Below are 26,435 nucleotides of genomic sequence, written 5' to 3'. Positions count from 1 at the left end.
CCACATTTTTTGACAGTGATGTAGCCATAATATTGCAGTTGCTTACATTGCATCGCATTGTAATTATATTACAATTTACAAAAATGCATGTAGTGTATTTAATTAATTTCTGTTTAGGTAACGTGACCACAATAATGTAAATACAAGCAATCGCAATAGCAACAAATTAAATTAGTTTACATTGCAATGAACGTATACGACTCTTGATTAACGATTCTTGATTCTATTAGGATTAATGTCGGAAATCAATTAGTCATCTTAGTATTCGACCAAATAATAATAATAGTATTGGCTTAATGAAAGTGACACACAATGCCGCCACCACCAAGTTCAATATAGTTGTTTCAAACCATTGCTTATGATATTGATTTATGTTACGCCATCTTCATATGTATATCTATCTTCTTCTTCATCATCGTCACAAGATTGATCATTCATCATCAGAAATTGGAGTAGTACAGTGTTGGACCAGTGTATTTAATTTGCCGTAGTTTTTTTCTCTGCTACTTTAATTTGACATGGACCTCTCACACAAATACAACAAACATAACATGTTCGAAAATAGTTCAGAATCTTTGTTGTCCTTTTTAGCTATGTAGTACTATCTTATCCTGTCAGATAGAAATTGAAAATTTTTGTTAAGATTTAATAATGTGACATTGTGACATGTCCCTTTTGGTTCTCTGAGTCTGAGCTACACATGACATTATTCAATCTGTTATATGAAGAAATCAGATGTTATCTTTCAATCTGGAGAAATGCACGGTTTATGTTTTTCTGGGCTAAAATTAAGTAATTAAGAGCGTGACAGTAAGGAATAGTTTGAACAGTTTATATGATGAGACTACAGTAAGATTCCAGTTAAAGTAAACACCAAATCTTACCCTTCTTTATTTTCACTAAGGATAAGACGATTTTTGTCTAAAAAACATACTCTCAACTTTTTATTTTCGAACAATACGTGTTAGTAACAGAAATTAGTTTTGTGGGATTTTATTTATATTTTAGGGGGTTTGAAACCCAAAAAAAAAATTATTAATAAGTTTATTTTTAAAAGATTCTTTCAACCACAGTTAAGGGAAGAAAAATCATAATTGAAAATGATGTTGCAAAAATAAAAAAATCGCAGTACAAGGACTTTTTAAAGAAGAAAAATAGCATTGAACAAGAAATAAAAAAAAGAACGTTAATATTGATGGTATTGATGATGATAATGGAGAGAAGATAACAATAATGATAAAGTATGGTTACACAATAAAAATAATAAATAATAGTAGTGATAATTGATCTGTTCTTATTATTGAAATAATTTTGTTGGAGGTTTTTAAACCCCCCCCCCATCCCCTTCCCAATTTAAATAAACCCCCACAAAAGTAATTGCCATTATTGCTTAACGAATTTTTTTAACAAAAAAATCAATATTATTCTAAAATAAAAAAGTTGAGGGTCGAAATGTCCTTTTTTTTTACAGAAATTACTTCGTTCGTAAAAATTGACAGAAACTGAATTAGCTAGGTTCAAATTTAAATACTATTGATATAAAAAAATGTATATTATCACTTATTTTTATATCACTTTTTTTTTATAAATTCATGCAAACATACACTGCACAATAATTATTTCAAACATATTTTAACAAATATTAGATTCCAATTTCATTCCACTTTTTTGTTTCCAAACTTTCAAATTTCTATCAGAATTGAATTGTAACTCAATTCCATCAAAACTCAACTCAGTTCTTTCTCGATAAAGTTACAAAATACACTGTGTACTAAGTTAACATTGTTTTCTTTTGCGCGGAAAGGAACAATAGTATATATTCAACATATATGGGTAACGTAACCTTGTTCCGTATTATCTACTATCTAGGTATACATTGCATACAATTAAGCTTTGGAAGTCTAGGAATCAGCAGTTTTATTAAAATCTGATTAGCACTTAACCAGCAAAAACAAAATGAGTAATCACACATCTTTAAATGAAATCTCACACCATTAAAACTTGCTGGCCCTAACACTCTTCATTTGTGCAGCTCATATTCCAATATTAGTATATATTCAACATATATGGCTCCTATTTTTTTTCCCTTCGCCAACCTATGCTGTAGTTGCAAAACCTTTCTTTTGGAAGGTTTTTTAATGTAGAAAGGCAAAAAAACATGTCATTGTTCTACTAGGCTCTTGACCAATAATCCCTCTTGAATGGGTTTTTAATGTAAAAAGATAACACAAAGGATTCATCCATTAAAAGAAAAAAGTTGATACTTTTATTGAATGACTATTATTGAAGGATTTGTGGAGGTATCTGATAGTCTTCGAAGTAAATCAATTTGGGGAAAGCACGACTCTAAGACTCTGTTTGGTTTTGAGAATAAAACAAGACAAAATACTGAAAATAAAATACAAAAAACAAAGACAACAAAAATTACTATTCTTGTATTTTGTTTGATGATAAACTAAAATAAATTATGAAAGTTTAATTTATTCTTATTTTTTTTTCATTCAAAAATTTGAAAAAAAAATATAATAATAAAAATTATAATTATAAAAAATTAATAAAAATAATGAAAGAAAAAATAAAAAATAAATTATATCTCTTATTAGAGTATCCTTCCTATCAAGATGAACACAAAATACACTAATTTAGTGTCTCTGAATATAATATTTATCCATATCTCATCTGTCAAACACGATTTTATGTCTATGTCCCTATCTCATGTCTCGCGTTTGTAATGCAGCCTAAGTTACAACATCGAAAGTGTCGTCGAAAGTGTTTGGTGAATGCAGTCCCACGGAGCAAATCCTCGACACATCTTCCCACCTTCAAATTGGGAAGACATTACAAGTTAGAGGCCCAATAGCCAGCCCACTTTTTAAGTCACACACCATGGAGTGTGAAGGTCCCTGAGCTGTTCAATTGTGTCCTTTGAATACTATTTGAGAGGTTAATTTGATAATACACAAGCTCAATAAAGAACAAATGTGCAACTGGAAACTTGGTCAACATCAAAGATCCACATTCACAGGAACACCTTATATAATGTCATCATCTAAACCTAGACTGCTGAAGTTGCAGATTGCAATAAAATTGCTTTGACTGACACCAATGAATAATACAGAACTATATGTTGTATGCTACAGTTAAGATCATAGGAGGTACAAAGGAGAGTGGTTTTGGTTAAACTCAGCTACATTAGTTACTTGGGGAAAGGTGCTCTATCTTCTCTCCGCTTTTAGTATTCGTTCAGCACCTCACCAGATTGGTGTCACTTGGACAGCACCAAAAATTGAACCAACCGAGTGAGACTACCACGTATCAACGTAATCAACTGCATGCTCTCCTAAGAAGCACAGACACGGACACGGACACGGGACACGACACGGACACGGACACGGAGACACACCAAAATTAAAATTTTACCGGACACGGACACGGCATATATATATTAAATTTTAAGAAAAAAAATCAAAAGTCATAATATATATCATATATATAATATGAAGTCAAAATTTACAATTGAACTTATAATCACTTCCTAACCCCTCAAAAAAAAAAAAAACACATGGAGTATTCTTTAACTATCTTTTGAACTTCACTACTTCCTATTTCCATATCCTTTCCAAAAAAATATGGGGCATCAATTCTAATGATATATCCAAAAAAAGCTATGCTCAGAGGACCGGCGCGCAGAGGACTTGCGTGCAGAGGACGGTGCGTGGAGGAGGGTGACTTTTGCTATGCTCTGAAGGTGAAGGGTCGTGTAAAAAATGAGGGTTGTTTTTTTATGAGTTATTTAAAATGTGTGAGAGACTCCTTGTACTTATGGGGTCCAAGATTTTTTTGGGTTAAAGGTAATTTTTTTTTAAAAAATTTCTGCAATTTTTACATGCCAATCGTGTCCTGGCGTGTCCAGTGTCGGGTCCTCGTGTGTCCAGTGCCGTGTCCTCGTGTGTCCAGTGCCGTGTCATGGCGTGTCCGAGTAAAAAAAAAAATTTTTTTTTGCGACACGTGCTCAGGTGTGTCAGACACGTGTCCACCGCGTGTCCACCGCGTGTCCGTGTCCACCGCGTGTCCGACACGTGGACACGGCAGTAATTTGGTGTGTCCGTGCTTCTTAGATGCTCTCACATGTCACACCTCAACAACCATAATTTACTTTAAAATTTAACTAGAATACATCACAACTATAATTTTACTAGAAATTGTTTTTTAAATGGTTTTTTAATTGGTGTAATTCACCAAAATAGGTGAGTGGAGTAATGTGTAAAGATATGTACTGGTCTGCTTTATGCACCTTGCGAAGAGCCAGAAAGCAGCCACATGTCGTAGACAAAAACGCATACCACTTTCCGAAACCTCCGAAATACAGAAAAAGACAAGAAATAAAGATTGCTTTTCGCAACCTACCAAAACCTCAGGGAAACTACACATGTAACGAGTTACTTCTCACAACTTGAGAAATGTCTCTCATATCAAGTAAGGTTACTTTTCGCAAACTGCTGAAAGATTGGCCTATATCCGTTTAATTCACCTTGCAAAGCCCATTTTAGTGGAATTTACTAGCTTGGCAAGGTGGTGAGTAATAAATAAGACACCAAGGCCTCAAGGGCCTGGTTCAAACTCCACCCATTATTGGCTGAGGCAGTCCCAGTGAGTGACAAATCAGTTTGCCTCATATTAAGCCACACCCAGGATCGATTCCCACTCCCAGCAATAGCTGGATTTAGTATGTGTGGGTGTGGAGATGTGTGTGTGAATGTGTATGTCCCAAAAAAAAAAAAAATTCCACCCATTGAAATTTTGGAGTTATTTCAAAATTTCCCACCACCGACCAAAAAAAAAAAAAAAATTTCCCACCAAGGCATCCTCTAGTGCACCTGTAAACTAGCGGGTCAATGACCGATTTCGTTGTCCAATTCACAGTCGCTTCAATGCAAAACGACCAATTTTTACTTGATTTTGACCAAGTTGAACGGGTCAATTACATATCTGGCCTAATGGATAATCCAAACCTATCAATGGTTTTCTCGGACGAACCGGTCAGTCCATTCCAATTTTGATAACAATGTAATTTAAGAGTTATACAACTCTTTTTATAAATTTCAAAAAAAAAGGGACAACCTAGTATGCAAACATTAATGCAGATTCCAAAGAACAGTCATACCTAAGGGGTATAATGTAACCAGCTTAATTTAATAATTACACTAGTGACTGATTTTACATGAAAAAGCCCGTGACCTTGAAGTTACATGAAAACAAACTCGACTATTATTCCAAAGCTTCCCTTCTCATGACTTTCAAAAAAATAAGATAAAATAAAATTACTAACGCATTGGAAACTTAAAATTCTTATTTTCCATACAAAACTTCCAATTTTAGCTCCTTTAAAGAGTAGGATTGTCCATGAGACCACGACCAAGAAAGAAGAATAAAAGTAGGGGTATGGGATTATCCTATGGTTAGCTATAATTAAAAATAAATAAATAATAATAATAAAAAAACCAAAATGCAGACCATAGTGTCTAGTGTCTACTATTCCATAAGAACAAAACTAGAGTTCAAGAGTCATGAAATGACACATCAATTCTACGTCTGATAACTATAGAAGCATTGCTACTGGGAGAAAAGGGAAAACTGACATTTTAAACTCAAGTTCTATCCAACTCCAATTCTTGGCATAAGGCAGCAAGCCTAAGATAGCAAGGCAAATCCCACAGTGGCAGCAAAATCTATCTAAATTGGTTCTTGCTTAGACCGGATCGATGCTCAAGTCTGAAAATATGTTGAAGTGGTATCGCCAACGAAGAAAAAGAAAAAAATGTTAAGAATTGAGGCTTCTTACCTAGCAAACAAACTAAAATTCATCTCTGGGCTGTTTATCACCTTTGCTGAGCGAGAAAAGCCACTGAAACATTTGATACATACTGCCAGAGGACGGCTCCTGCTTCGGATTACAGACTGTATCATAGTCATGCTTCTGATGAGGTGCAACTATTTTTTCCTGCGAACAGAGAGATCATGAAAATCAGATCCATAGAGTGACTATTCCGAACTAATATTGCATATCAAACTTCTTACACATTGGACAGTGGGATTGTGCTAATACCTTGAAGACCTCAAATGAACAGAAATCAGAACCATCACAACCCTGTATACAATAGCATTAGAAAGAAGAAACAGAACACATTACTGATGGATAACAGTATAATAGGATTTTAAGCTATCAAAAGTAAAATACTTGAACTTCTGAACCACAGTCAGCTATTCAAATAAGAACAGCTAGAAAAAATCAAGACTAGCATTTTAATTTACATAATCTTCACATGAACGGAATAAACTTACAGGCATTGGAATGGGGTGTTCATTGTGCAGCACTTGCACAAAGTGCTTGCTTTTAGATTTGTCTTGAGCCGGACAACTATACAATATCAGCATGTTATTGCCTGCAAATGGGGCTAGAGTGCTACCCCTCCAGGTTCTTTTCTGTGGAGGCTTTGGAGGGAGCTGCAAAGGTTGCTCCTTCTGAATTTTTTTAAACTCTACATTGTCAACAGCTATTAGACAATAGTAGTAGCACCAAAACACACTTAAAAAATATACATAGTAATTCAGTCATATTTATTTATGTCAAATTGTAATGGATGTTAAAGCCTCACCGGATCCATCAAGAAATAAACCAAGCAGACACGAAAATGGAATTATAGTTTCCGCATGTGCAAACCGAAGTCTTGCCTTTTCAAAGCTTCCGGGAGGGCGTCTTTCTACAGAAGTAATCAGTTAAGTGTAAATGAGTGCAGAAAACAAATGCTTCCAAGTTCACATATTCAGCAAACAATCTTCAAAAGAAGCCACCATTGCATTTATAAAGAAATAATAATTTGCCATTAACTAATTCCAACCAAAGGGATGAGAAATAGATTTAAGAAGACCACATGCTAGAAGAGTATGCCAAATACAACAGTATTGGGTACATGCTTTATGTGGTTATGAGCAAGAAGCTGAAGATTTAAACGAAAGACCAACAGTTAAAGATTTATTGGAAGCAAATATTAAATCTTTTTAAGGATAAATAAATTCTTAAAGAGAAGACATATGTGATCAACAAAAGGCAAGCAAATGGAAGATATTGAGGTCCAATGGTCAAACCACTAAAGGATTAATTGGAGCAATTAAAGTAACCAAAGAAGCAAGAAAGAAATAATCTATTCATTGAAGATGTGGCATTCAGTGGCCAAAATTTGTGTTAATGAGGAACCAGAATAATCTCATATTAAACAAAAAGCACCAACATATACATCAAGATAAAAGAGTACCCAAAGGTATAAATGAAATGGAAGGAATCACTGTCATTATGGTGACCAAACTGTAACGAAGAGGAAGGTAATTTCTTCATACTATATTAATTACAAAGAAACATTAGTTGTCCATATTGAAGAAGGGGATAACAGCTAGAGAAGGTATATATATGGAAACAATGCATGATCAAGAACAATTACAGTGGAATGCGTAAGAGGACTTATTTTGAGCAAAAGGAGAAACCAAATCAAGGCCATAGCTAGCCAGGGGTGCAAAAATTGAACACTCCCTGACCACATTTGAAGGCGATTTATGTAAAGCCAAGACACATGCACGAGAGAGAAATCTGAGCCACCATTGCAATCTACCAATGAAACACAATGCACATACAAGTGAAGCCACCAAGAAATTATGTCAATATGCTAAGAACTGTGCAAAGAACGTCATTTCTTATATCATTATTCTTATTTTCACTGTAACTTCAATAGTGTCGTAGCATTAAGACTTGAGTGAGTTGCTTGGTGAAGACAATAGTGTCCTCAAGTTGTGTAAAATTGCCCAAAGGTAGAGCCAAAGGTGAGTGAAACCTAGTGGTGAAGCAAAGACCAAGAATGCTCATAGGTAACCAAAAGTGAGTAAAACTTAGTGATGAACGGAGGCATCTATTGTAAGGTGGTATACCTTTTGTAACACATCATCCCAAAGGCGGTGGAGACTAGTTGTAAGCTCTACCCCGGTGGCTGAAGCAGGATACACATCACATGCAAGCTTCTCTCTTCCATCACTCTATCCTATGTGTGCATTATACTTACTTTTTTATATATTAACCCCAATTAACCCCAATAAAAGCTTCCTGTTTACTCTAATAATCAAATGCTTTTCAATTTTTCACATTCTTGTATTTTGAGTACAAAATTTAGGAGAATTGTTCTGAATTCTGCTGAGCTACTCTAGCAGAATTTTTAGTGCACGGAAAGTTTTTAAATTTCTTAGGACTTGATTAACCTTTCTCAAATTCCCTGGTACCATCAAAAGTTATTTTTGAAAAATCTTTAATATATGAAATATGATTACCTAAAGAGACTAATCCATACATAAATCTCATAGCCTCAAAAGTTTCATTTAATGAATAAGCCATGCACAAGAAGATATAATACACACTTAACATTACAGTATCTGAAGTACCTTCTTCAGCTTGAATAGCTTGTTCCATAGACTGCACAACATCTTCAAGTAATGGCAATCCCATTCTATAGTTGAGCGAGTTACCATAACCCTTAAGAATATAAGCCTCCAAGTCATCTGTCCACTCCAGCAACATAATCTATTTACACAAGAATGAGCATTTTAAGAATTCATGGCATCCAAACAGCAAGGAAAAAGGTGCAGCGACATGTTAACATGGTTGTTGTAGAAATAGGAAAAATAAGCTAATTTTTTCATGCCCATTCAACAATAGCAACTTTCTGGACATTCAAACTTCAGTTTAACTGCAGTTTCATTTCGAGATCAATAAAAAGCAGAAAAACCATATCAAGATATCAAAGTTTCATTTTATTATCTTCAGTTTGATTTCTCTTTTGGCCATTGTTGTTTGTGTCATTTTTGTTCGTTAGTTCTAATCTATCCTAATTTACATACAAATAAAGAAAAAGTAGATCATTAGGTCACAAAATAGACTCACAGCATCACGACAAACGTACCTCAGAAGGACCAAAAAGACTACATGCTTGATTGGTAATGTCTAATAAGGATGCTTCCTGTCAGATAAACACAAATTAGGTAATAGAACAGTAATAAGGGAATCAAACTCTATAGCATCACTAAGATTTTCCTTTTCTTCTGATAAAAACATCAAAGATTATATATAAACTCAGAAAGAAAAACATGGTGAAAACCAACAGCAGAAGAGAATGAAAAAATGTTACCTGTTTACACAAAAACCAAAGAGATGATATATCCTGCCTCGTAAAATTCAGTCCATAGCGCCCAATTAATGCAGATGTGATTTCATTCAATACAGGTTCTTTAAGTTTATTAACAGCGGGTTCCTGCTTCTCCCTGAAATGCTGGCCCCATAATTCAAAAAAGTTATACAAACATATTATTGGGCAAAAAGGATAACAAAGCACAATAGATACCATCAGACATCTATTTCGAAATTTATTGTCCAACTTGCTTGAACATTTAAAAATATGAAGTATGCTGCCAATTGTTTACCTCAGGTGGCCTTCAAAATACAAAACTTTCATGTTCAATTTAATAGCCATTCCATGTGGCAAAAGTAAAATGTATCATATTGGCTATGAGCCTATGATTTCATAAGTTTAATAAACATGTAAGGAATTTGCAATAGAAGTACTTATGAAAAATCAATCAAAATTGAAGGCTGCATCATACCTTGTAGTTATGACAACAGTCATGAAATCTCAACATGATGTCGCTAGCACGGCTTTCACTTATAACAGAAAATGCTCGATGTTTCCCAGGTCCAAGGCTACCATTTCCACTAAAAAGCCCCATCCCAAATGCTACCGCACTGGCCGAGGCTCGAGGAACCTATGATGCAGAGAATAATATGCATAAGCATATTTTATAATAAAAAAAAGAAACATCTCTATTTCTTATAATCTAGTTCATCTTGCAGTGTTACTACAACTAATAGTCAAAACAACATGAATAGGACTCCCCTCCCCCCCCCCCCCCCTCTCTTCTTTTGAGCATGGGATCCCACATTTCTTAAAAAGCCCCAAAACTACTCCTGGTGTACATAGACTAATAGAATGAACAAGACTTTTAAAATGACAAGTTCTACCCAGACAAAAATGTTAAGATAAACTCACCTGAGTTGCCCTTATTGTATATATGTTTGGATGGTACTCTTCATCAAACAAACTTGGAAACTTTTCTCTAATTTTGAGTCCAAGATCATATAATTCTTCCTCTCCTTTGCTAATCAACTCACCACCCTTGAGCCTTCCTTGCCAAGGAGATTTCCATCCATCTAGCCAGGAAGGAACTCTTTCCAAATGCAAATTTCGCCTTCTGGCATCCTTTATAAGATCTTCCAAACGTAATGACAAATTATCTAACTCTCTTATCCTTTTCTTTGTAGGAGAACGAGTTCCATGCCTTGCCTGGGTACATAAAGTAGCATTTTAATCCATCTGTACATTAGCTCAATACCCTCAATCACAACAAGCTGGACATTCCATATAAAGATTAACCCTTTACTCGCCAATGTTGAACGATTTTAAAGCAAACAACATAAAAAGCTAAGAACACAAATGTAAGAACTACTATTATAAAAACCAATATTGAGATGCAACATCCTTCATCATAATTGATAAATGAAACCATTATCCTCGCATTGCTGAGAAAATTACCACGAGATTTAAGTGAGTTGGAACACATCCTTCAGGAACTTTAGAAGGTATAAAATTACCGTTTGCAATTTCTTTCACAGCACCATACCTGGGAAACAAAATTCAGCAAGAAAATTTAATCAATCTCATTTGATAAGATCAACACATATGCAACAAAAACGAATTGGTAAAGCGAATTGCCTGGAAATACAAAACGCTGATCAAAATCAAACAAAAATAGATACCCTAATATGTTTCATTTTCAAATATCAACACATAAAAGAGCGATTTGAAATTATGATTGGGAATTGAGAGAGAGACCTGGAAACAGTGGAGAGATGCTTGCGAACATCGAACGCTTCTTCGGCGTTGAAGCAGTTGAACGCAGAAAAGAATATTACCATTAACAAAGCTACGATAGGCTTCTTCATTCTCTTTGATTGCACTCTGCAGAACCCACCATCCACTGAATAATAAACAAACCACCTTTTCTTGCAACGTGAAAAAAAAAATGGAACGAACCGGACCTGTTATCATTCAAGTTTTGAACCAAACCAAACCTTTCTTGTGTATTCCAAACTCCAAAGTCAAATCATTTTAAGCCGGTTTATAATGGTTCAGAACCGGTTAAACCAGTAGACCGGATGATCCCAAATTGACAAATTCCCAACACAAGTAGAAAAAGGATTTGAAAATAAACACAGGCAGAAGAAGCAGAAGAACGAAAAAAGTTCAACCCAAGAGAATCAGAACAGAATGGTGATGAGCAGAAGAAAGAAGAGAGGAATTCTTGTAATATAAGAAACAAAGAAATGAATTCAAAGACTTAGAATTGAGAACAGAATTATTGAAAATCAATACACACTAAAACAAAACATACACAAAAGTTCAATCCATCAGCAACGAAGTCAGAATCACAACAAATTTCAACACAGGCTTCTGCTAATCAAGTATTCAACAACAAAAACTCAAAATACAAAAACAAAAAACTCACCATCTAAACCCAGAAAATCTTAAGAACAGAAAAACTAAGCAAAGAATCCAAACTCAGAATCGAAACTGAATTCAGAATCACATCAACAACTCCAACTCAGAACACAATCTCAACTCAGACTCTAGTACACAAACTCAACTCAGAATCTTAGAAATTGAAACTGAAGAAGCAGTGGCTTACTGGAGACACGAGGGAGGAACGGCTGTGACAGAGTGAGCTTGGACAGAGAGTGAGCTTGGAAGAGGATCAGTTCGCGACGGCGAGGCTTCGGGCAGAGATTCACGGAGAGAGGACGCGCTTGAAGAGGATCGAGCATAGAAGCGGGCTTGACGACGGCGACGCAACAGCAGCTCCGAGCAGAGGGATCGCTGGTGGGGCTGGAGTGAGAGAGAGGGGTATTCACTATTCAGGGTTGTGTGAGAGAGAGGGGTAGGTATTCTGAGGGTTTTTTTTTAATTAAACTCTGAAAATCGCTAAAAAAACCGGCCGATCAAACCGGCTCTATTTTTAGAACACGGCCTTAATGCCTTTTATAATAAATTGGAAAAATAGACAAAAGTACACCCGAATTTTCACACGGTGGACAGATGTACTCATGAATTTTTTAATAAGTTATTTGCACACATAAATATAAAACTTCGTTGTCAATTCTACCCTTTCGTAACCTGAGTAAATTTTTCGGCAGTGGTGGAGTCCAGGTGACACGGTATTGTATGATATGGCCAATTTGAGGTGACACTATAGAAAATAGAAATATTCATTATGAAATTTGTTGAAATAAATATAAGAAAAAGGAACAATGAAATAACTCCTCTTCTTTCTCTAATCTCTTCGAACCATATGAACCCTAACACAGGAAATGATAATAACAATTTTTTAAACTCCAATCAGAAATCTGCAAGTCCAAATGAGAACACCAAAATCAAAAAACCCCTTTGTCCAAAGCAACTAATTTTGAGTTGCAGCCATTGTTCTAGTTTTACTTGCTGATTTTCTTCCACTGCTTTCGATCAAGCTTGTTCAGATACTCCCATATGCTCCAGTATTAATCCGTTGCAGTCTCAACAGTGCAGCATCAAATTCTTGAGTTGTGGTCACTCCCACACTGTCCTTTGAGTTGTTTGTCCTTTCATCTCTTTGTAAAATTATTCCAAATATGCATATCACAGAAGCGATGATGAACTCCATGTTGCATAGCTGGAATTAGACCCTGTTCAATTAATATGTGTAAATACATACCTTTTGTTGGTCACTAATAAAGTTTCAACCATGAACCTTGTAGTTGTCCAAGTCATTGTGTAAATGCTCCAAGAGTTATCTCTAGTTTCTGAATCCACCACGTCATAAGCAATTGGGAAAATCTAATTGTTGGCATCTTGACCTATTGCAGTGAGTAGAAGTCCTCCATAAAAGTCCTTTAAGAATGTGCCATCAAGGCCAATAAAAGGTCTACACCATTTTCTTGTATTTATTTCAACAAATTTCATAATGAATATTTCTATTTTCTACAGTGTCACCTCAAATTGGCCACATCATACAATACCGTGCCACCTGGTCTCTACCACCGCCGGAAAATTTACTCAGGCCACGGAAGGGTAGAATTGACAATGGAGTTTTATATTCATGTGTACAAGTGACTCATTAAAAAATTCAGGAGTACATCTGTCTACCATATGAAAATCCGGGTGTACTTTTGTCTATTTTTCCTAATAAATTTTAAATATTTAAGATTTTTTAATTTTTATACTTCTAAATTTAAAATAAATTATTTAAATTTTTTATAAATTAAATAATAATTTTTCATATATTTTTTTAAATATTGACTAAACTTTGGTATAATATTTAGTTTTTCAATTTTATAGTGTGTGTTTGGATTTACGTTAGTGAAACTAGAGTTTGAATGAAAGTGAGTCTGTAGAATTGATTTTGGATAGAAGTGAGTTTACGCCAACATGATTTATGTTTGGATAATATTAGTTAAAATCACTTCTAGATAAATAATTAATTAATTACTAAAAAAATATAATATTAAATTATAATATTATTTTTTTTAAGTATATTTAATTTTTTTATACTATTTTTAATATTTTTTATATAATATTCTTTATAGTACTCTATTTTAGTATATTATAATTTTTTACTATTATAATAAAATTAATATTTATTTACAAAATTAAAAATAACATATAAAAATTGACAATTTTTTAAGTATTTTTTAATAATAAAAATTAATATTTATTTATTAAATTAAAAATAATATATAAAATAATATATTTTAGTATTTTTTTAAGTACTTTTAACAATTTTATTTTTATTATTATTTTAGATTCTAACTTTTTATTAGTTATAGTTTTATTATTATTTATTATTAATTTTTTATATAATTTATCATTTTTAATAGGAACAATAATACATATTATAAAAAATTAGAATAATAAACAATACACGTAATTTAGAATAATTATTTTAATACTCTTAGTATTCTTTTATTTAGTATTATTTTGGATGATAACATTTTATTACTTATGACTCTATTGTTAGATATGATCAATCTTTTATTTATTTTGTTTTTTTAATAAAATTAATAATTCATATTATAATAAAATTACAATAAAAATTTAATAAAAAAATTAAAATATGAAAAAAATATTAAAAGTGATAAAAAAATTATGGAAAAAATCAACAATGACCAGCAACAAACCTTAACGTACGTTGAGTGAACGCAAAAACTATAATTTTTTTGCTTCGAGTGAATGGATTTTTGAGATACAAAATCACTTCTGCTTTCAGAGAATAAAAGTTGCCAAACATCAAATAACAGCGTTCAATGAACTTAAACGCACTTCTATCCTCTCCAACGTAGTTGCCAAACACACCCATGGTGTTTTTCAAAATCTCGTGTATTCATTTAAAATCAAGGTTCTGAAAACTGAACCGGTCATCGAACCGCTCTAGTTACTGATTTAATGGTTTATAGGTTCAACCATTTCGAAAAAACCGTTTTAAAATAAAATAATAAATAAAATATAAATAAACACATTAAAACATAATTATACTTTAATATAAACTTTAAAATATCATCCAAATTAAAAGTATTATATAAACCAGAATATTATGATCTCATTCAAATACAAACTCAAGTCAAATAACAAAAACAACCAACTAAACATAAAACATCAATATCCAAGTTTGTCATCAATCATATTTATTCATATTCACAATTTTATCACAAAAATTGAATTCAGTGAAACCATTTATCCACTTAAAATGAAAATGGCAAATAAAACACCTGCTCTAAGAACATTAGCAACAGCATCCTCTGTTGATTTTGCATACTTCTGATATTCATAAACAGTGGCACTACATGCTACGATTTAATATTAGGAAGGGTACTAGTTATGCCCATTAGAATTACTTAATTTTTTAAGAATATAGATGAGAGACCTTTATCAATGTACGAAAGGAATTAATGAATTGATATTGAACTTGGTTCAATTTGGAGTTTCTCTCCCTAACTCAAAGAGGGAGCTCTAACATTGGTGCTCTCCTTTAGAGGTTTCTTCTATTTTTCATGGAAAAATAAATAACTCAACAATCTGAAGATACATTTTCAATATTCTATGAAAAATATGGTTATGGATGGACACCTGAGGAGCAGAGATTCATAGAGGTGGAAAGAGGTTTGAAAGGGAAAGCTCTAAGATGGTTTTAGTTATGGAAGGCGCTCAATTCATTTGCCAATTTGAAAACATTCGAAATTGCGTTCTATCATCCCTACCAACCGGATATGCGTCCAAGATTGCCAGAAATTTGTTGGAATGAAGTTGCAGAATAAAAAATTGAGTGGGAAAAGATTAAAGCTGGACTAAGACAACAACAGCAACCACCACAAATCGATCAAGAAGCAACCAAATCTCAGCTATCAACAGAACAAGACTCGCAGTAGCATCAACAGAAATTCAAGAAAAAAGAGAGGACGAAATCGATGCAAATTCAGATTCAACAAGCAATTTAGCAACAAATCCAACAATAGATCACAAATTCAATTTCACAAAATCAGTTCACAAATCAACAAGTCCAGAATATGAAATGGACGAAGAAGAAGAATCAGATTTCAATTTTGAATTTCAACCACAACAACAGTAAAAAGAATCAAACAGAAATTGCAGATCAAGCACGAATTCAAAATTCAAATCCAGAAATTCAATAAAAAATAACTCTAAGTGATTAAGCATAAAAAAACTAAGCAAGATCTTGAATGAATAAACTAAATCATACTAATCTAACCAAGCAAAAGAGGAAAGAGACATCTCTAAATCTGAACAACAAATGAACAAAAACAAGGCAAGAAAATAACCATTACTTTCAGCATGAGACTCTGAGAAGTGAGCAATGAGCAGAGTATGAGGGAGAAGGAGCAAGAACGCTGGTAATGAGAAGGTGAGACGACGGTCGACTAGGCAATGAGCACGATGACCCACGACGTGCGACAGATGACGGGCTACCAGGAGAACATACAGGCGGACGCACCGATTGTTTAACGTTGAGTCAAGCCTTGCGGCGGCGGGGGAGACTGTAACCTAGGGTTGAGAGTTGAGAGAGGAACGACTGATAATCGGGGGAATGGCTTAGGAGAGAGTGGCTGGAGATGACAGTTGCGACGACGAGGTGGCACGGTGGTGGCTGGACGGAGCAAGTGACAGAGTCATGGAGGAGCTCGAAGGCCAGATGTTGCTGCGGGTAGTGTGAGTGAGTGAGTGCTCAAGGACGGGAGAAGAGGATTAGCCAATTAGGTTTTGGTGGAAAATCTGAAAACCGGCCGGGTTCCAATTCGGTTTGACTGACCGGTTCCATCCAGTTTGGCGGTTCAATAACAGTTTTCAAAAAGGACGGTTATGATTTCTGTCTGAATCAAAAACTTCATCGGTTCACGGTTCGACCGGCCAATTCGAACCGATTTTCAGAACCTTGTCTAAAATTGTTCGTTTGTATTAATAATTGTAAGCAATGTATTATCAATACACAGAAGATGTGTTGTAATTAGGGATGGCAAATAGGCGTAAACCTGCTAGGCCGGTCTGTGTAATCCACTAAAAAAGGCAAGCAGGGCTAAAAAATTGGGACCATCAAATAGTAAAAGTCCGCCTAACTTAACCTGCGGGGTATTTTCGTAATTTTTTTGCCAAAACCCAACTTACAAGAAAATAAAGATAAAAATTGAATTTTTTGAATTATGTTTATTTTGCTCTGGAGATAATATTTATAATTATGTTTTGGATTACGTTTATTTTGTTTTGTAGACAATATTTATAATTATTTTTTTATGAGAACTTGGTTTATAATTATATTTATTAGATATTTATAATTACAAAGATTTTAATGTTTGTGAATATAAAAATTATAATTTTTTATACTTTTAGAAATTATAAATTTATTAAAATTATTGTAAAATTATATATATTATTTAATAGTTAATAGTAAAAAACAAAAAAAAAAGAGATTTGGTGGGCAGTCCACAGTTAGGTGAGGCGGGATGGGATTTTAGGATCGACTCACTAGACGGGGTGGGGGAGGGGTGGGACGGACTTCTCCGCTTGCCACTCCTAATTGTAATACACAGAGGGTGCATTGTCCTGCTCCAAAATTTTAAAAAACACCATAAAATCTAATAATTAAATATTACACTAAAATTTAGTCAATATCTAAAAAATTAGTCATAACTTTTTAGCACCATAACAAATACTTCATAAAAAAGTTTTATTGTTTTTTTTCAAAAACCAATATATTGAAAACAGAAATATTAGGTATCCAAATCTTTTAAGTAATAAAGTTTAACCAAATTGTTAAAAATAAAAACCACTCACGCACCTCTCTCTCTCTCTATTTTAACAATCCTCCCTACTTCTTCTTCTCTTCCTTCTCCTCCTATGTTCCTTCTTCCTTTTTCAATGTCATTGTTGCTGTCGTCACTGCCGCCACCATCATCTTCTTCTTTTTTCTACTTTAACGTCATCGTCGCTACTGCCATCGCCATCGTCGTTATCGTTACTATCACCGTTGTCTTCTTTTTCTTGTTATTTTTGTTGATGTTGTTGTGTAATTTTTTTCTTCGTTTTTTTCTTCCTCGTCCTTTTTTATTTTTATCGTAATTGTCGTCATCTTCATCTTCTTCTCCTATAAATATTCAGAAAACTAAAGCACATAAATTTTGATTTTTGGTGCAGCAAAAGTTTGTGTGCTGTACTTCAAAAATTTGTGTGTTATATGCAAAAATTCGTATACTATACCAGTAAAATACGCGTAGTACGTAAATTTTAGTGTACAATACAAAAATCTTGATCCATAGTATAAATAAAAGCCCAAGCCAAATATTAATGATTTCTAATTAGGGGTATTCATGGATCGGATCGTATCCGCAGATCCGCGGTAAATATCCGCATTTGATCCGAAAATTGCGGATACAATCCGATCCGCAAATTGATCGGATCGAATTGGATCGTGGATATCTGCTCTACATCCGCAGATTTGCACAATAATAATTAAAAAATAAATAAATATATATATGTTTGGTATTATATTTACTTGTTTGTATGTTTTAGTTAGTAATTATTATTCATATATTGTATTATTTTATTTTTGTTATTTAGAAAGAGTTTGATTAAAAATATTTTAGGAACAAATAGGTTTAAAAGTGTGAAAGAAATATTTTTATTGAATTTTTTACATAAAAATATGATTAAAAAGAGAATGCTCAACTATGCGGGTATATCCGATATCCGATCTGATCCGACACTAAAAAGCACGGATATCATATCCGATCTGATCCGATAGAAATTGTGCGGATCGGATTGAATTTTTGGCTATATCCGATCCGATCCGATCCGTGTACACCCCTATTTCTAATATTTAAAAAGTAAGTGAATTAGTAGAACGATTTTATCTAAATAAGTTTAGTGTCCAAGAGAAATTTCACATTAGAATATAAGCTCAACATTATAAACTTGATATTTCTAATCATGTTGAATTAAGTAACTTGTGCACAATTTTTGAGTTATGTTATGATATTTTTAATCATGTTGAATTAAGTAACTTGTGCACAATTTTTGAGTTATGTCAAGGGTTAACGAAAACAGGAAAGTCTTTAACATATCTTTTGATTGATCGTTTGATTCGCTTGGTATTAACTCTTTATATTTTAAGTGCTACAATTGAGAGATTTTTTAATTATGAATATTGTGAATAATAGACTTAAAAATAAAATGGAAGATGAATTTCTTGTTAATTATCTTTTGATTTACATCGAGAAGAAGATTGTTAAAAGATTTTACGCAAATTCTATTATCGATAAATTTATGATATGAAGAATTGACATGTAACGTTTCATTAGTAAAAAGTACACACATATTTTTGTATTTTAAAATATATTCTCTCTCAGTATAATTTTTTAATGCATCTTACATTATATAATTTATTTGCATAAATCTTATTTTAATATTATATATGTTATTGGTCTCCCATAATATTATTTTTAGATCCGTTTCTGTGTATTATGCTTTGAAAATTTGTATGCTATGTTTCGAAAATTTATGTACTATATACAAAAATTTATGTGTTATATCAAAAAGTTTGTGTTATGTGTAAAATTTTGTGTGTTATGCTTCGAAAATCTATGTGTTATGCTTCAAAATTTAGGTATTTTTAATAAAAATTTATATGTCGCAGAAAATGCAAAAAATACAACATACACTCTAATTATACACTAGTAAAGCACGTGTATATGCATATTATTTTGAAAATATCTTTTATTATTAATGAACTAACTTAATTTCTAAAAAAACTTGTCCATAAAACATCATTCTATTCGAATCGAAATATAAATATTTAGGAACTTATTTCTCATTTTACTCTAAAAGAGACGAGCAGATTATTGATGAGTAGCAATGGTGTGTTGTTCAAAGTTCAAACCAAAAGGGAGTGTTGTTTCCTTCTTAACCTATTGAGCCAATATAAAGCCTTGACCAATGAGAATGCAACGCCCAATTCCAAAGAAACCCTGTTGGCCCAGTCCTAGGGAAGTACACTGTGTTTGGACGAGTCTCTTACTTTTTTGTTGTTGGATGAGTCTTAAATGGAAGAGTAGAGATTTTTCCTTTTTTCGGACGTGAAGAGTAGAGTTATTAGTTGTTCACTCCCTTGATGAAACTTACGTGCTGCTTTTTGGTTGGGTTGGGTTGGGTTGTGCATGCTTCATTGGCCAACAGATTTAGTCTTTTTTTTTTTATTTATCCAAACGGTATCCCTCAACCTGACAGGTTAAGGACTAATTCGTCGCAGATCTGAGCTCCATTTAAGAGTCTGCCGTTGGCCAATGAATTGCTGCATGCACAAGACGAGGTTCGAACTCCCGATACTTGCTTAAGCGGACGAGTGAGCTGACCACTTGACCAATCTAAGTTAGTTCACTATGGATTAGTCTTTAACCTATTGAGTTAGAGGATACTGTTTGGATAAACAAAAAAAATAAATTTAACTTTGACAAAAAATTAAATAAATAAAATTTAATTAATTTAAATTGGTCTAATAATTAACTCGTTAATTTATTTAAATAAGTGCTAAAAATTTAAATTCTACCTTATGAATACAATAATTTATTGACCAATAACAAATTTTTAAATAAAGTTCAGATCTACGACAAAAATAAATAAATAATTTTTTTAACAAAACACCCTTGATTCTCAAAGAACTTTGGTAGTTAGGTCTTTAACAAACTTTTATTAATGTAGTTTTTTGATAAATTATTCAATCGGTAAGCAAAATTAATTTATCTTATAATAATATTTTTAAAATTTAATTGTCTTATAATAAATTTATTAAAAATTTATTTTTTAACATGTATATTAAAAATTTTATTAAAAACAACAGAATGACCAATATGTTTGATAAAAGTTATTCTTAAAATTTTATAAATAATGTAAATTAATTAAAATTAAAATATGCAATCTAAAATTCAATTATATACTAAATTATCCATAAAAATGGCACAATTTAGTATTCGATTCGTAAAAATATTATTTATTTTTAAGAATTTTGTGAAAAAAGTTTGGAGTAAAAAGGTAAAATAATCAAACAAATTTTAATTGCTTGGTAAATCAATTGTAGTTGTACTAATGAGTAAATGTGAATAATTTTTTTTATTCCTTAAGCATTCACCATTATTGATAGCATTGATTAATAATCTTAATCTCTAATCTAATTAAAAATTACAAAGGTGACTATAAAATGCTTTTTCATGCACAAGAGAGGGAGGGAGATTGAACCCTACCACGCACTTAAGTAAAGGAATTAGTAACAGATTAGTTAATGTGAAATCTTTTCTTAATGCTGCAAGTTATACTACTATAGCAGCCAATTGCTAATAATTTTCCATACTTTAGAGTATTTGATTACAAAGTATATCTTTTTGGGTTGGAAAGAAATTGCAATCTGATCTATTTATTATTTATCTTTACAGCCTAACGACTACATTGCACTGCCGGCCTAGTAGTGCTCTTTATTTATTTATTTATTTATTTATTTATTTATTTATTTATTCATGGCCATAGGATGCATGTCACTTCTCGATTACTTTGATGCATTCAGTTTGCCCCTTTTACTGATGATCTTGTTTGGCTCTTAATACATATCAAATGAATAAATAAATAAAAATAACCCTGATCTTGATCTATGAGATTATGAAATCAATTCTTAAAGGTAATACTGTGGTTAACAGTAAAAAATTGAAGAAGAATGAAGATTATTTTTTTTAGGAAAGAAAAAACTTATAAAAATTTGTCACGTGTAATGTCCATGTTTTTTTAAAATTTAGTAAAAATCTTCATTTTTTATTCAGTTATACTATTCATCAAAGAAAATTTCATATTATAATTTTATCAATCATAATTATAAATTTGTTAAAAAGAAAGATAAATAAAAATAAAACATAATTACTATATTTTTAATAAAAATTAAACGAGTTAAACATATTTAAAAAAAAATAAAATATATAGCCTACTACTTTATTAGTAACTCTATTTATAAATTATGTTATAAAAGAGCGCAGCACTTTCTATTTTACTTAGAACATGTTTGCATTTACCGTTACTATTTTCTATTTAGATATTAATGATATATATTGATATGTATGTTACAATACATTTATCAATGAAGATATTATACTCTAGAAAAATGAATTATTAAACAGCTGCCAATTCCATTCAATCATTATTGTCATCTACTATGTAACCCTTTAGAAGGATCATGATATATGTAGGATTGGTCACAAATTAAAGGACACTCGGTTAGTGTATGCATGATGAGTGAGTCTCTCACCATAAATGTACGTGTTTATAACAAGATTTCATTTTATTATATTTAAATTTTTTTTTTCATAAATATTTTATTTCATTTTATTTTAGTTCGCAAGTTAAATTAAAATTAACTATTTTTTTTCCCAAAAGATAAAAACATGAAACGTGATTAAAGGGGGATATGTAGGTGAAGTAGAAAAAGAAAAGAAAGTTCGTTGCTTTGGCACAAATCATTAGTAGCATTACTGCATTTAGGTGTGTCCCAATGTACAAGCTTTAATGTTAAAAATGGAAGCACATGGAAGAATTCCTTGAATTGAAAACATATATAATATAATTAGGTACTTCAAGTGCGGCACCGCCTTGTAGTAATGATCACTACCAAGTAGTATTCTACTATTCTATAATATTCTTTCTCACTTTATAAGTGTCCCTTTTAGAAGGGTAGTTGTTTTGGTAGAGTTTTAAGTGTATTGAAAATATTAGTGTTCTAGATATTTTAATCGTTAATTTGAATTATAAAAAATATACATAATATATATTAATTAAAATCTACGATTAAAATAATTAGAATATGGGTATTTTTAGTACACTTATAATTTTTTTAATTGTTTTAACTTTTAAGAGTGTGTTTGGAACAAATATTTTTAAAATTAAACAAAAAAATAATTGAATTAATAATATAAAATAAGAATAATTTAATTTAAAAATTAATATAATGATTTGATTTTATATTTTTAAATTTTACCTATTACATAACTTTTGATCATAACTAATAATTATTATTAGACTGTCACATAGATCACCGTCGGATTATTGTTAGTTTTTTGTTTGTCTAAACTTTTTTTTATATTAATACTTATTAAAAAGAATAAAAATAATTTTTTGTGTTTTGAATACACTAAATTATTTTAATTGTAATCAAATCTTCAAACGAAGAATTTTGATATTAGTTATAATATAAATTTTATGGATCTAGAAATCAAATCCATTTTTAATTTTTATCTATTCCAAACATAAAATTTAATTTAAAAATCAAATTATTTCTAATTCATTTGGATTTCAAACCCACCTAACACAAAATAGTAGTATACTTATAAATTAATTGTTTCTAGAGAGTATATATACCAAGGAAGAAAAGTACACAAAATTTTAAAGTAGGTGGTTTAGTTGGATTAAAAATTTAATAGTGTGTAATTTATTTGATTATTATACAGAAAAATAAACAATCTAAAATTTTTTCGATAACACATTTTTTCTATTCTGACTCGTAATCACTGTATTCAAATATTTTATTTTTTCTTCTGAACCAAAACCTATGTGATTATCCATAAATTAAAGATGAAAAGATGCTTCACAAATCAAATAGTGAGTTCAGATGGTTTCAAGCAAAGTAAAAAAAGTGAATCACTAAATTTATGCACTAAAAAAAGAGGAAAAAAATAAAAAATTGAGGCCAAAAGGTAAAATAAAATAATTGAGGCCAAAAGGTAAAATCAATTCTAATTTGATGTAGAAAAAAAATCAAAGAAGATGAGTTATCATTTTGTATAACTACATTATAACTTGTTAAAACTATTATCTTTTTGCTACACATTTTTAAGTAAGAAGGAAAAAATGAAGGTTGTTTTTTCGGCTATAAATTAAAGATCACAATTAAAATTTGAAACCAAAGAATAGATTATGGTTTGAATCGTTGAAGTCTAAAAAAAAAGAAAGAAAGAGAAGTAATTAATCAACTCTATCAGTCATGAAACTCTGCTACTGTTTTATTATTTCTCTGCGTCTTTACTCTAATTTTTTGGGAAGAAAAATACAAAGTCAAAGATGTTCTACCAAACACAAGTTTTAGAAGCTTCACTCTTATATAAAAAGGTATACGGCCAGAAATTGAAGTAAGAAAAGAGAACCCACAAATCTGAATCGATCCACCACCTTCACCAAATTTGAAGTTTTAAAAGTAATGCACCTACACTAAAGGGAGCATTCCCTCAAGATAGAAGACAATATTAGAGAGTTCTAAAATTGGGTTATGCTTATAGCTTTTAAAGTATTTGAATTCTTCTCCTTCATGTTATGGTTCTTCAGTTTTATTTTTTTCTTTGTTTCATTAAATGAAAAAGGCATAAATGTCAAAATTTAGAAAAAGACATCGAGAGAAAAAGTAAACAGAATCAACTTGGAAAAAGCTAAATGATTATGTCAATCTCTTTTGTAATCTGTTTCTGTTTTTTTTTTTGTACCTAAGAGGTATCCCTTATTAAGTTAGGTGAGCACTTAGTGTTGAGAAGTCTAAGGAGTGAATCTAACCAAATTAAGTTTGGTTAGAAATTTGGTTTGTCATGGATAGATTAGGGAATATCCTAGGGAACTGGTGTATGTAAATCTTTGAAAAGATAGTAGAAATTTTACTATGGTTGTGGTGGAGACTAGATGTAGGTCATATTGCACAAGATAGTTGAACTAGGATATATGGTTGTGTACTATTCTCTTCTCTGCTCTGTTTCTAGTTAGCTCATTACGAGACAAAATTAAATTGTCTCTTATATAATCACTTTCGCAGACACATCAGAATATGTTTTTGGCGATAAAGTTTAAAAAAAAGAATAAATGACGATTTGTATCCATAAAAGATGAAAATACTAACATAGGTAGGGGTGGCAACGGGGCGGGTAGGGGCGGGTTTTTGCTCTACCCGACCCCGCCCCGCTCAACAAAAACCCGCATCGAACCCGCCCCGTTTCTACCCGCGGGTAGTAAAATGTTAAACCCTAACCCGCCCCGCCCCTACCCGCCCCAATAATTATTAAATCTAAAAAATAAAATAAAATTTTAAAAATTATATAACCATTATTTACATTCATAACATAAATTAAAGTAAAAATTTAAATATAATACAATCTTATTAATCATTTTACTAATTATTTTATATATATTACATATATTATATATTAAAAATATATATTTATATATCTATTATATATATCGGGACGGGTAGGGGCGGGTTTAACCTAAACCCGACCCCGCCCCGCCCCGCCCAAGAACCTGCCCCGCTAAAACCCGCCCCGGTGCGGGTGCGGGTAATTACCCGCCCCGAACGGGTAGGGGCGGGGTGGGTACCCGCGGGTTCGGGTAGTGTTGCCACCCCTAAACATAGGTATCCACACTAGATCAAAACTAAACTTGTACCCACGTAAGATGCTCTCTGTGTGACAAAAGTACCCTAAGTGGCACTCCAACCCTCCAAAAACAGGGCACTTTTGTCACATAGAGGACATCTTGCATGGGTAGCTGTTTAGTTTCAATTTAATGTGAGTACATATGTCAGCGTTTTCATCTTTCATAGGTACAAATGGTTATTTATTCTTTAAAAAAAAATTAAAAGTGACCCTAGATTCAACTCTCATTCTCTAAATCATTAAAAACCTTTATAAATATATAAGAGAGTAACTATCAAATTATAATTTAATTTAATTATTATAATAGTAACACTATATCAACTAAAAAATAATAGTATCCTTTCTATTTTTTATAATGTCATTCTAGGCTATACATAATTTCTTTTTTACATTATATATATGCATGGATTTGTAAAAAAATAAGTGATATTATTAAAATAAGAATGACAATATTCATTCTCTATAACTTATTAGAATACTAATAATAATGATAGAAATACACCACTTTTAAATTTTTTTAGAACAAAACCACAAAATTATTTTTATAGATATTAAGAACTTATTTATCCTAGTATAAATGAAGTTTGAATGATATCTCCTATGTACACAGCACAAGAAGTTGAGCTTATAATAACTATCATTTATTTTTTCTATCTTATAAGATCAGAAACTAATTGCAATACGCTTAAATTGCTACTGTAACTTAATACTAAAACATAATTGTTCTTTGGAACCGTAGAATGAACATAAGCATCTAGTAATAAATGATTAAATTAAAGTTACATCTTTATGAAACTTCTTTAACTTTAAACTTCTTTAATACCTAGTAATAATTTGGTTTCGTACTGTTTTGTCGGTTTCCATAAGAAAATGTTTCAGTAGTCACGAATCTTTGTCAAGAGTCTTAAGAAACATGGTTTTGACTAATTCACAAGATCTCCGGCAAAACTTGCACAAGAAAATGTCTCCCTGGCTAACATCATGCTCTTATTTTTTGCATCACTTTCTTTGACTTATTATTATTATTATTATGAATTCATGATTATTATGATTATTAGCAACACCTGAATCTCATGTTCTAAGGGGATGCATACAATGTTCAATTTAATTAGTGGAGAGAATCAAATAAAATTTGGTAACTAAATTGATAGGTTTTAGTTCTCATCAAAAGCATTCAAGCACCAAACATAATTTCACTGCTAACTAAAACATCACAGCATTGAAAAAATTTGAAATTGAACAAAGAATTAACATA

At 31.8% G+C, this 26,435-nt stretch overlaps 1 protein-coding gene across 6 annotated transcripts; it reads right to left on the bottom strand.

Annotated features, from left to right (window-relative positions):
* Positions 1 to 5,459: 5,459 nt before the first annotated feature.
* On the bottom strand, positions 5,460 to 12,098 carry LOC112716382 (uncharacterized). Of its 6 annotated transcripts, none has more exons than XR_011866903.1 (13): positions 11,836 to 12,098; positions 10,983 to 11,127; positions 10,683 to 10,770; positions 10,140 to 10,433; positions 9,697 to 9,855; positions 9,225 to 9,365; positions 9,000 to 9,056; positions 8,482 to 8,620; positions 6,657 to 6,761; positions 6,343 to 6,539; positions 6,079 to 6,148; positions 5,884 to 6,001; positions 5,460 to 5,772 (listed from the first exon to the last, which is right to left on the bottom strand). XR_011866903.1 is itself a non-coding variant. In XM_072205395.1 (13 exons), the coding sequence occupies exons 1-13, from the start codon at positions 11,969 to 11,971 to the stop codon at positions 5,750 to 5,752; spliced, it is 1,644 nt and encodes a 547-aa protein (XP_072061496.1). In that variant the 5' UTR covers positions 11,972 to 12,098; the 3' UTR covers positions 5,460 to 5,749. The 6 variants fall into 6 exon arrangements, 4 of the variants coding, with proteins under 4 accessions (XP_072061496.1, XP_072061498.1, XP_025624077.1 ...); XR_011866904.1 differs by having other exon boundaries at positions 6,107 to 6,148; positions 6,343 to 6,522; XM_072205395.1 differs by having other exon boundaries at positions 6,107 to 6,148.
* Between the last annotated feature and the right edge of the window lie 14,337 nt (positions 12,099 to 26,435).

The sequence above is a fragment of the Arachis hypogaea genome, chromosome 10 (assembly GCF_003086295.3).
Source record: "Arachis hypogaea cultivar Tifrunner chromosome 10, arahy.Tifrunner.gnm2.J5K5, whole genome shotgun sequence".
NCBI classification, from domain to species: Eukaryota; Viridiplantae; Streptophyta; class Magnoliopsida; order Fabales; family Fabaceae; genus Arachis; species Arachis hypogaea.
The sequence above is the reverse complement of the archived record's forward strand: the minus strand, read 5'-3'. Positions and strand labels throughout refer to the sequence as shown.

Bases quoted from the DNA above. Each gene is read 5' to 3' on its own strand.
- LOC112716382 (XM_025768292.3), bottom strand. From the start codon at position 11,971: ATGCTCGATCCTCTTCAAGCGCGTCCTCTCTCCGTGAATCTCTGCCCG. The intron at 10,771-10,982 runs GTCTCTCTCTCA...TTTGTTTCCCAG, and splicing joins CATCTCTCCACTGTTTCCAG to GTATGGTGCTGTGAAAGAAA. The intron at 8,621-8,999 runs GTACGTTTGTCG...TTGTGTAAATAG, and splicing joins GTCTTTTTGGTCCTTCTGAG to ATTATGTTGCTGGAGTGGAC.